Source organism: Idiotropiscis lumnitzeri, chromosome 11 (assembly GCF_059441095.1).
Source record: "Idiotropiscis lumnitzeri isolate Australia: NSW breed Sydney's pygmy pipehorse chromosome 11, RoL_Ilum_1.0, whole genome shotgun sequence".
Classification (NCBI taxonomy): Eukaryota; Metazoa; Chordata; class Actinopteri; order Syngnathiformes; family Syngnathidae; genus Idiotropiscis; species Idiotropiscis lumnitzeri.
The window spans coordinates 2,974,453-2,986,559 of NC_142401.1; the positions used below are offsets into that span (position 1 = coordinate 2,974,453).

The following is a 12,107-nucleotide window of genomic DNA, read 5'->3' on the forward strand; positions in this document are numbered from 1 at the left end:
GCGGTCTGTTATTGGTAAAAATTGAGAGCAAGTTCGGGGGGGCCTGTCTGTTTTACAGCAAGACCTTTAAAAAAAAAAAAAGAGTGATAATGGCGGCGGTGACACTCGTGACCTTTGAGTTTGCCACGGTGGAAGAGGACGAGGCTGAAATTAAACTTCTGCTTCGTTTCTTAATAAAAGTCGATGTGCAGTGAGCACATCTAACATGAAAAGACGGCTTCTCTATTTATTGTTGTCATCGCCATGACGACCATGAAGAATGTTTATCTCAAATCTGACCACCGATGTAATGTTCCTCAGCTGTTGTGTAGTGAGGGTTGTCCTCTGCTAAATCATTTTCGTTCTTAGTTCATAATTATTAAGCCAAATCAATGGAAAGGCAACAATTCCGTTTCCTGTACACGCACACACGCTGGAGCTTTGCATCACTTGGTCAAATTAAAAGAGTATCAGTTGGGTTAAGCTGAATTTTAAATACAATCCTTGCTTTGGATCGCACTCATTTGTGCAGAGTCAATTCAAGTTTTGCTCGTTCATGCCGAGTAAACAAAGGCAAACAGTGTTCCAATGAAATGCTCCATCTTGCCAACTCAGGCGCAGCACAAATGGCAAAGTAAATAATTCATCACTTACTGCATTTACTGTCGCTTTTCCTAAGCACTGAATAATTGAAGAAGATATTGTTTTTTTTTCTGGAATATCCTGAATTTCCGATTTACTTTCACCATGAGACATTTCTTAGGATTTTGCCTTTCGTCACCCCCCCCCCCCCCGACATTGAATGTGAAATAAATCAAGCAACACGTGACGGACATGTGGATTTCATTCAGAAACGTTCACAAAATGACGGCATTGGGCAAGTCATCCAAGCTCCTCCCTCCTCGTCACCTTTTCATGGTGAACTGGTTTATGTGTCCGAAGTTCCGAACTATTCTCAGATTGAAATTGTATTAGAGCCTTGGTAGGGGTCTCTCAGGGGGAACGGGTATATATATATACATATATTAGTGGTGTAAGCCTAAAGTGATTAAAATGCAAAACTTAATATATTCTGCAAGCCTGTGGGTTGAAAAGCTCTCGGTTTACTGCATGCAATACCTTCGACATTTCTTCTTTTTTTTTTTAAGTAAAATCATTGAAGGACTCGGATTATTTAGTCCATAAGTCCACCACAGCTGATACTTAGAAGACTTGTGAGCTATTTCTATTTTATTGCGACAGCTTTGTTCTCATATCACACAAGCGAGAGTCTGAAGAATGTATGATTAGACATGACAGTAGCTGTGCAAAAATAGTCCGACTCATCTATTTCAATTACACAAAAATGTCAAACCATCTTGCCAAATTGCTTGATGATCACATGTTTGCATCTTTTGGGTTTAACACTGTCATCTATTTTGGGGGGAAAACGGCATCGCGTCTTTTTGTTCTCGTTCGGCTCGTCGGTCGCATCTCCGTTGCTTTGCTTTTATGAGGACTTTCAAAGGCGTCAGCGAGACCTAAAAGTGAAAGCCATCATTTGAATTTCAAAGGCCCGACAGAACACGTTGCTTCTATCGGCAGACGAAACGTCTTCCTGACAAGAGGTGCCTTCCCAACATATCATCGATGCAGAGACGCCTCCTTCCGCTGCCTGGGAGATGGTCAAGAAAGCATCCTGCTGGGTGTCATTGGGAGCAAACGTGTATTTCGTCAAAGCTACGTGTGTGTTCCCATTGCGCTCTTCGTTTAATTCAATCACTACCAGCCGAGTAAAAAAAAAAAATGTAAAAAAAATTGATCTCTGACGTCTTTAACCGTCAATGGCAGTAAATGAGTTATTACATGCAACATTTACATTTCAACCTTGAGAGAAATATTAAAAAAGGGGGCAGAAATATGGAGTTCTGCTGTGTAGATTGCAGAAAGCAGCTGCCATCACCTAATTAAGCATCACTAATGTGACGCCACTCCACTTTTCCTCACTTGGATTTATTGGAACCGTGCCCACCGCATCTCCATGGAGATGATCTTTCTGCTCTGTTGTGGGCTGCGCACTAAATGATTCCATTAGAGAGATTTTATAACGACTTAGTATCATCAGTTCATGTTGGCGCGGCGACTTGCAACATGCCCGGGGTACGGCTTTCGTGGCCGCACAATAAGGTGAAGGAGGCCATTACTGCAATAATACACTCAACTCTACTCAGTTGTATTCATAGAGCGCTTTTGAAAAAATGACAGCATTGTAAATGAATGCAAATCTAAGGTAAAAAGTAATACAGTTGGTGATTTTACAAAGACGTGTGGCTCGATTATCATTTGATCAGTGGTGAGCGGTCAAGGCCTTCGAGGCGTTCTCTGCTGGCCTAACATAATCAAGAAATCATGATCGTATTCTTCACATTGATGTCATATTATATCCTAGTAATGTATTTTTAGGTGAGAGTTTTTATCCAATCAGAATTCAGCTAGCTTGTGTTGCCAGGCAGATTTCACACTAGTCGTCCGAGGCCTTCAGAAAAAATCGTGCGGGCGTCGGTTTTGCGTCTCAAGAAGGTTTATACCGTTGATAGACAGTTTCAATAGCCAATCAGATCACGAGTTGATGAACGCGTCTTGTGATCGGATACTCACTCGCGAGGGGGCAGCGCTATGCGGAATCAACACACCTAAAAGTCGTAATTGGCAACCGTTCAAAAATCTAAAATAAATTCTTGCTTTTATAACCACAATGGCTGAAGGTGGGAAAAGTGTGGATTTAATTGCAGATACATTTTCAAGACTCGTCCAACAGTCGCTCAGTCGTGCGTAAATGTCTTTCTGTATATTATTTGTCCAGCCGTGGTGTCATAAATACAGTTTTAATACATCCAGCATCTGGTTCATTCGTGGTGCATATCCAATCAAATAATACCGAAATCACGGTTTGAAAAATAAGATGAAAGAAAATTTTATTGAATTTGTTATTCAATAAGCATGTGGCGTGTAAACAATAAACAAGTGATTGTAGACATTTTCTAGCAAGATACAAAGTATTCAAGAAATGTAGAAAGCTTTACATCAATTGACCTAGTTCAGAACATTCATCTTTCTATTGCTGGTTTACGGTCGTCTCGCCGCAAACAAAGTCTAAATCAAACGTGATTATCAATGTACAAAAGGTAAATGAAATCGTTGATACAACATTACATAGAAATGGCTAACATTATCCAATAGACGGCATATAAAGTCTAAACGTACTTTGTCAGCTTACATTTGAGTTCATAGATATATTTCAGTGCACGACAGTCAACGGTGAAGCTGATTTACGTGAGAATGATTGCGTCCTTACACTCCTGCTAAAGAAACAAGTGGAAAAGTCAGGATTTAGCCAGGGATGCAACGATATCCAAAAGACACCCTAAGAGAATATCACGATATGATAATCGTCACAATATTGTGGGGTGGCGATGTTAAAAAAATATATAAAGAACAATATCATATTTTTGCACATAACAACGACGACAAAAAAATAGACTTGGCCATTTGTTATGTTGAAGTATGTTTTACATTTAAACCTCCGACCACTTGGGGGCAGTGTGGTGTCAATTAGCCACAGGTCTATATAATCGATGGGATAATGAGACCCAGGTGTTGCTATTGGGAAAGCAAAAAGTGTGTGTGGTTTATGTAGAACACAAAATACAAGTACAAATAAAATAAAGATGAGAAGTTGTATATAAATGTCTCGATCCAATGTGGTCCTAATTATACATGTAAATCAAATAGTACAGTTAACATGAACTTCAATGTTCCAAATTTACAACAACTTGGGCTTTTTAAACAGATATTTTTTTTGCAGATATTTAATTTTGTGACATGACGACAACAATAATGTGGCAATTTTAATATCATGATATCGCCGATATCGTTACATCCCCTAGATTTACCCACATCTACTGAATCTGTGACAATACTCATGCTGTGCTCTCAAAACGTACTATAAATAAATCAAAGTGTCTCCTTTATTCAGTCAGACAAAGAAAGCTGCCAGCGTCTGTCAAAAATAGACGACGGGAGTTCAAATATGCTAAACTAAGGAGCGAGAAATGTTGCGTCTGAGAGAGATCCAAAGAAAAAGTGTGAAAAAGATCAGGTAGTTCACTTCTCCATGCACATATACGTCATATATGTGCTTCTGACGTGTCTCTCCAAAAAATGTGGCGGCTCTCACCACATGTAGTAGCTGCGCGTTGTGTCCACCTGGCTCCGCTTGCTCTCGGAGGAACCTTCTTTCTCTTTTTCGCTATCCGCCTCCCACAGATTGATAAGCGGCGGGTACAGCTCGTTCAACGGGATGGACGACGTTTTCTGCATGTACTTTTTCAGGGAATGGTGGTAGTTCTTCCTTTTCCAGCGCTTGGCAACGTAGACGCTCAGGGACGCCAAGCTGACGATGGCAAACATTGTCCCCATAACGGCAGCCACAGCCACGTTGGTCGCTTGGTCGGACACTTCCACCGCAAACGCCGTTTGTTTCGTGGTTACGTTCACGCATGACCTCTGCGTTTGTTGGTGGGTGTTGGAGACGGTGAGGCAGACCTCGTACTCGGTTCCTGGTAGTAAATGCGTGAGGTTGTACTCATGGACATCCACGGGCACCTTGGCGGTGTACGTGATATGCGGGTTGTCGATTTTCATGGTGGCAGATGACCACTTGAGGTTGGAGGTCATCACGTTGGCGTTGACCTTCCAGGAGACCAGAATCGAGTGGGAATCTGTCTGCTTGACGTACATTTTCATGAGCTGCGTGTTGTCGAGCAGAGTGCCGTTCACCCGTATGGCCGTCACTCTCGTGTCGGCTCCTTGTGAATTTTGAGCCACGCAGGTGTACCTGCCAGAATCTTCAACCTGAATGCGGGAGATTCTCAAGGTACCTTCACTGCTGAGGCTGTACTTATCAGACAGGCTGTCCATCATGACCTTGGTCCCCGTTGGGGTCACCCAATAGATTTCCGGCCGAGGCTGCGACATGGCTCTGCAGTCCAAGTCGATACTTGCGCCGATGTCTACGTTGAGGTGACTGTCAAAGGTGTCGTGGCTGATCATGGGCAAGCATTGGTTTGCTAGGTTCTTCTGCAGAACGTCCTGGACGCGCTTTCCCCGGACCTCGGTCGGCATGGCGCAAAACATGGATAAAGGTTCCATGAAACGAACGGTCGTCTTGTTGGCGGCCATCCATTGGATGACGCAGTCACAACGAAAGGGATTGCTGTGGATGCTGATCTCACGCAGGTTGGGGAGAGAATCCACGGTGGTCTGATAGAGGGCGTTCAAGGCGTTGTTGTTCAACATTAAACTCTCCAAGGCTGGGACATCACGGAAGGCGTGACTGTTGATGTAAGAGAATTTGTGATTGTTTGTGGCTTCCAGCTTAGTGAGCTCGGGAAGATTATCCAGAGCGTAGCGGTCGATAGAAACCAACTCATCCATGTTGTTTATACCCAGCTCCTTCAGTCTCAGCATGTTCTTGAAATCTCCCTCCTGAATCTTGTGTACGGGATTTTTGTTTAAATCCAGGAACTTGAGGTTAGGTAGTTTTTGAAAGGCTTTCTGAGGAACTCTCATTAATTTATTATCGTAGAAAGAGAGACTTTCGAGGTTGTCGAGGCCCACGAAGGCATTTCCGGGGATGTCTGTCAAATCCATGCCTGCCAAGACCAAGCTTCTCAGATTTCCTAGAGGCTTGAAGTTAAAATCCGCAATTCCTTGAACAGGATTTTCCCCAATCATAAGGATCTCTAGATTGGGCGTTGATTCAAACCACTGACTGCTGATAGTCTTCAACTTATTGGAATTGAGGTGAAGCCTTAGCAAATTATGGAGTCCAGAGAAAGCGTTGGCCGAAATGTTCTTGATCTGGTTGTGGTTTATGTAGAGCTCCTGCAGATTGCTGAGGTCTTGTAAACAGTAATCGAGCATTTCTGTGATCTGGTTCTCCTCTAAATGAAGCGTTGTGAGCTGCGACATATTTGTGAGGCCGATATCCCGAATGTTGCTGAAGTTGTTCTGGGATAGGTCCAATTCCGTGAGGTTGAAAAGCTGCTCCAGTTCTTCACTGGTCCTGCCGATGTAGTTGCTTTGCAGCAACAGAACCTGAGTATCACTCGAGAGGTTCCCGGGGATGCGTGTCAGGTGCAGGTCATTGCAGTCCACAGTGGTGGCATATCTGTACGTTGACTGCGGGGTGAACCAGGGTCGGATCTCACAGACGCACAGCTGCGGGCAGTCATTACTTTGCACAAGGGATATACTTGTTGATACCACAATCAGGACCGCAAACATCTGGCCTGGACCAAAGCATCCCAACCTCCATCTCGCCATGCTATAGGAGGACAGGAAGAGGGGCAGATGACTTTTGAAATGGAGTACCTAACAGTCATCAACCAGACTTTCACTGAATATGTCTTTGAGTCAAGAGGTGAAGCCGAATGACGTCTTGGATGGCAGGATTATGGAGCAGGATAATCTGAAAAGGACAAGACAAGGAAAGACATGAATAAAATGCAGTGGTGGGGGGTCAAGGCCTTCAAGGCCTTCTCTGCTGGCCTAACATAATCAAGAAATCATGATCATATTCTTCACATTGATGTCGTATTATATCCTAGGGTTGTAGTTTTAGGTGAGAGTTTTTATCCAATCAGAATTCAGCTCACTCGTGTTGCCAGGCAGATTTCATAATACCAGGAGCACGCACTATTCGTACGACGCCTTCAGATACAATCGTGCGGGCGTCTGTTCTGTCAAAGTCGATGAGCTTTCAGATTTGATGGACAGTTGCGATAGCCAATCAGATCACGACTTGGTTAGAGTGAGCCTTCTTGTTGGCCTTACGTTGAAGGTGATGAACGCGTCTTGTGATTGGATACTCACTCGTGAGGGGGCTGAGCTATGCGGAATCAACACACCTAAAAGTCGTAAAAATCTAAAATATATTTTTGCTTTTTTAAACCATAATGGCCAAAGGAGGGAAAAATGAGGATTTAATTGCAGATACACTTGCAAGGCCATTTTCAAGACGGAAATTTCAAGGGAAGCTAGGTCATTATTTGTCCAGCCGTGGTGTCATAAATGGTGGTATTATGAGGGGGATTTATTCAAGCAGGACGAAATAGGACTGCCACTGATAAAATGTAAAATGGAGTGATTTTGAATCAATTAACAATTTAGTGACTAGTCAAGCATGTCATGAATGAAACTATTTCATCAGGTAAAGAAGAACAATCGCTACCCTCGTTTCCTTGTAAGGCAATAAATTATGTGCAGCATCAACACTTTTGAGACTGCAAGTCAGCTCATTATGATGCAGGCGCAAAACACTGCTGCGAACGACTTGGAAATGTCTCAAAATCCTCCGAGAGCTTTCATCTATGCAGCAGGCCCATAAGGACGTGATCATTAACTTTTGAGCTGAACATCATTAAACACAACAAGACACCAGTGTGAAAAGATGCACAGCTACATTTTTAATGCAACAACGTCAGTGAAGAATGTAGGACAACGTGAGAAAAAAAAAAAAAGATTGGATGAGTTGTTACATAAGTGTAACCTCCCAGATCTTAAATTGGAATGAAGAGTTCAAGAGGAGGGAATTGGCGCGTTTGGCTCACAGAGGGTGGACAGAAATGTTTCTAACCACCCAAAGCAACATTTCTGTTGAATGATGTGATGTCCACATTTTGGAGATCTTCCACACTAAACTCAATATTTTTTATTTTTTTTTACCTTTAAGGACCTTTTTTGTGTAACTGCTTTTAGAGAGCATTTTAACAACAAGCATAGCTGCACACAAAGTGCTGGACATACAGTCAACAAAACAAAACCAATTAAAACCAACAAACAGCAACGTCAACCTTGCAATTTCCTCCAAACGGGATTAGCGTCGCAGCACATCTTTAACAAACTCTTTGAGTTTGCATTCGCAGCAACGTGAGAGATCCCATTACTCCATTTACCAAAGAAGGAAACCTTCCCGGTGTCGATATGCAGCAGTCCACCGTGTGGCGTTAAAGTTAACGTAATCTTAAGCAGCTCGACCTTAAGAGGCTTTCCGGCAAGAGAGCTGACTAATTCTTCAGAATGGAACCTGCCTGGCAACAGCGGCAGGGGAGACAGAAGCAGACAGCCGCCTCCTCCACGGAATTCCCTACGAAGCGTCTGCAGCAATGGTGATCGCTACGGGGATAAGGTGATGTGCTTAGAACTATCCAAGAGGCGGCGTTCAAGCGGCACAATAGGCGACAAAGTTGGAAAGAGGAAATTGAAACTCCAGCTGGGACCGTGACCATAGCAGTGATGTGACAAAAACAGAACGTCCCTTTCTTACAAATACCGTTTAACGAAAAGGTCTGAGATATACTAGACAGTAGATTAGTCATCTAAGATATTACATAGCAGTGCCGTACACATGCCGATCCAAGCAAGGTTCTTTTTAGTTTGATTAAAGGCAAACGATGCATTTACAAATAGTGGGAACCGAGTAAAGCTGCTTAAACGAATATGGAACCATTTTGAGTTTCGTATGTTCAGAAAATAAGTTCATAATACCATACATTAGACTGTAATTATGTAGTATATATTACTTTTACTACTCTTTATATTTTAATTACTTGATTGTTTGAAAACCATTATCAGCGTCCACCACCGATTTTTTTTTATGTGAAAAACAAGCCATGTGCAGCATCGTCACGTCAAGTCATTTTTAATTTTTAATTATAAAAATACACACACACACACACAAAGAGTGTAATATTTGAGTTCACAATTTTAGATGATTTTCTGGTAGAAATTAAAAAGTTGAGTTTATAGCGAGGTCACTTCATTTTTGTATACGCAAGCCAGAAATTAGGTTCATCTTATTTTTTTCCCTCCGTATATGGCAAACGATGGATTTATACAACAGAACATTAAAAAAAGTTGATCAAAGCCACTCAACAATGGACACATGAATAACATGCTTCAGAGGAAGCCAGTGTGGAAAAAAAGAAGAAGAACAACAACAACAACTGCTCAGCCGTAAGCACTTAAAGCATCCCATGAGGTCATTTTGCAACAACAAATCCTGACGACTCCATTGTCATCAAACTCCCAAAAGCCACAGGAAACCTTTAAAATACTCCAAACAACAGAAAACTAAAGGCAGGAAACTGAAAGCACGGACGTTGAAACAATTCATTAACCTAAGACGAGTGTTGCATTGAATCTTTGGTACAACGTAAATTACAGGACAATACTTCCTGAGAAACCCTCGGGTGACTCCTCAAACCGGACATTTTCTGCTCATTCAAAAAATAATATTTGACACTTTTTGCGCTCTAGCTGTCACGTGACTCCGATGAAATCCCGCTGCTTGAAGACAGCAAGGCCACGAGCCATCAACGATACTCACGCTATTGATTTTAAACCACGTAATCGCTTTCCTCGCCATCGAGTGTACAGTCTGAGTGGACTAATGGGGAGAAGCACATGTCGGATCTTTTACAGTTAAATTTCGTACTTGCATATGCACATGTGCTCGCTATAAACCCTCCTAAAAAAATCTCAGAATAACAGTACAACTGAGCCCATAAATCTTGGCTCCTTTTCAGTTCTTCACAGTTGTACTTTTTTTTTTTTGGTGTGAAATGAAGTCATGATACATGAAGTCTGGCTTTTCTTTTTCTTTCCTATTTTTTTTTTTAATCCAGTTAGCTTTACTTCTATTATTAAATGCTTACACATGTATATTAATTATTATATAATAATTCACATCATGTAACCTTGAGGAAAATTACTATATTGTTCTTAGGATACAAGATCGCCTCTATCAGGATATAACATTGTCCATATTACGCGTCACTAACTTGGAGTATATATATATTTTTTACTCTCTTTTTTGCACGAATGGGTGAAGAATTCCAAAATAGTTCCAGCCGGTTACACTTGCACTTGACAGACACCTGTTAGTCGAAACCTAACGGCAGCGCAGGTGAAACATCCTGAGCCAGATGGCACTGACACAAATAGTCAAACACAAACTCATTCTATAGAAGCCATACTGTATTTACTGTTCAACCAGAATGACTGCAGTAATGCCAAAGGAGATCATCTGAGCTGGACTCGAACTACATCTGTTGTCTCAGAGACAAAGGGACTAATACCTCAGCCCTTCTTATATGATTATATGAATAATGGTTCGAGGCTTTAGCTCAATAACTACAAACCAACCCCCCCCCCCCCAACCATACTGCAATCTCTCTCTTTCTTTCTGCCATACACCCTTGAGATCTGAATGCTGCTTGGGGCAGGAGGGAGAGTTTGGGGTGGGGGTTTGGGGGGGTGTTCTGCTGTTTCCTAAAACGTGCTGATGGACGCAGACACCTGCTTGCAAAGCACACGTGATTAATAAGTGCTTGTTAAAGTAAATAAAATGGCACAATAAAAGAATTTGATTTGATCCGAAGCCCCCTACAAAATAAAATAAAAACAATTACAGACAAACAGATTAAGTTTGCGAGGTGAGAAAGTGGAACCCAAAACTCTTATGGGATGACTCGCAACATGCTGGTAGTGTCAAAAATGAAATCATCATCGCTGTCTCGCCACACGTGTCCGATTGAAACTCAGCATCCCTCCAAGCAAATGGAAGTGAAGCCATCAGCATCACTCCGTCACATTAGTGCAACAGCTGCAGCAAGAAGCATCACAATCCACAATGGACCCCCTACCAACACGACCCCCATTATCTTAGAGAAAGGCTCAGCCGAGCCACAGACCAACTTCTTGAGCTTAGAATGCAGCAGACAGCTGCCCATATATACATATATATTCCATGTCATTAATATGCAAATCACATTTGGAGAATGTTGCGCACGCGTGCGGCTCCTGCGGGCACGGCAAGTGCGGCAAAGACATCAAAGTTTGTTTTTGACGCATTGCCGAGTCGACATATTCGGTGAAATCCTCCAATAGGGCGAACTGCAAACTTGATACTTTGAATAATCGTCTGACTCTTCAAGTGATGGGCTCGGTTGTAGGTGATCGAATCGTTAAATTGATGGACATGCCCTTGAGTGCGTCTGTATCCCAAATAAAAAAAAAATAAAAGCGCAGCTCATCATCGCTGCAGGAAGGAAAACACATGGACGGGTCATTTTTGCAGTTCATAACTACAACAAATGCATTTTTGACAACTTGACAAATATATTGTTCTCCCCAAAAGAGAGAAACTGGAGAAATCGAAAAAAAATCATGCTTTCTTGGCTAGGGGTCTCTCACCTTCTCGTCATTCCAATTCAATGACATTTACGCACCAGTCGGTTCCTCCAAAAAGGGCAACGCGTAGCAAGCCAAAAAGAACGTCTCGTCACAACAAAAACATCTCGAAACGTTTATTCCGTCCTCACGCCACGCCGTGTGTGTCCCACCCGATCAGTCCCGCGGCTGCATGGCACTCTGCGGCGAGATGGCCAACCTGCTGCTAGCCTCCAAACACGAATTGTCGCCCGGCTAGCACTCCTCTCCACCAACAGATGGACAGGGCGGCGGGGGGAGAAAAACAAATGATAAAAACACCTGGCGCTAGCGACACCAGTCAGCTGATTCCCCGGCAGCCGATTGGCGGAGCGCGACTGTCTGTCAAGCGCGGCCAAGCCAAGCAGCGCGCCATCTGCTCGGGCTTGGTGGGAGGAGAACAAAGGAGGCAGAGGGCGGCTGGCCAGGGTGGGGTTGTTAGCTAGGCGGGGTGGGGGGGGGGGGGGGGGGTGTTGCTTGGTGGTTGGACAGGCGGCCAGCCACTGCTCCTATTGTCGTATTACTCTTGGAAACATATCGCTGGCCAAAGCCATTTATCATCATTGTAAGCGGCTTGGCTAATGGATGGATGGATATATTTTTTTAGAACCAGATTAGGCTATACAGTAATTTATAATACGGCGTTATGGACGATAGTAAACGGCACTACTGTATTGTCGATAGTGAATATGGACAACCTGCATTGTTGCCTCATCGAGCATCCTCAAACGTTCTGTAGCGGTTTTCCAAATAGGTCGCAGGTGAGCTGGGGGCTGTCACAGTTAACTGTACACGCAGAACATAGTTCAGCAAAC

General features: G+C 43.0%; 1 protein-coding gene across 2 annotated transcripts; it reads right to left on the reverse strand.

The window, feature by feature from the left end:
• Positions 1 to 2,916: 2,916 nt before the first annotated feature.
• lrrn1 (leucine rich repeat neuronal 1) lies at positions 2,917 to 11,685 on the reverse strand. 2 transcript variants are annotated; one of them, XM_088309745.1, is made up of 2 exons: positions 11,313 to 11,685; positions 2,917 to 6,490 (listed from the first exon to the last, which is right to left on the reverse strand). In XM_088309745.1, the coding sequence occupies exon 2, from the start codon at positions 6,343 to 6,345 to the stop codon at positions 4,192 to 4,194; it is 2,154 nt and encodes a 717-aa protein (XP_088165871.1). In that variant the 5' UTR covers positions 6,346 to 6,490; positions 11,313 to 11,685; the 3' UTR covers positions 2,917 to 4,191. The 2 variants fall into 2 exon arrangements, with proteins under 2 accessions (XP_088165871.1, XP_088165870.1); XM_088309744.1 differs by having other exon boundaries at positions 11,278 to 11,684.
• Between the last annotated feature and the right edge of the window lie 422 nt (positions 11,686 to 12,107).

Bases quoted from the DNA above. Each gene is read 5' to 3' on its own strand.
- lrrn1 (XM_088309745.1), bottom strand. From the start codon at position 6,345: ATGGCGAGATGGAGGTTGGGATGCTTTGGTCCAGGCCAGATGTTTGCG.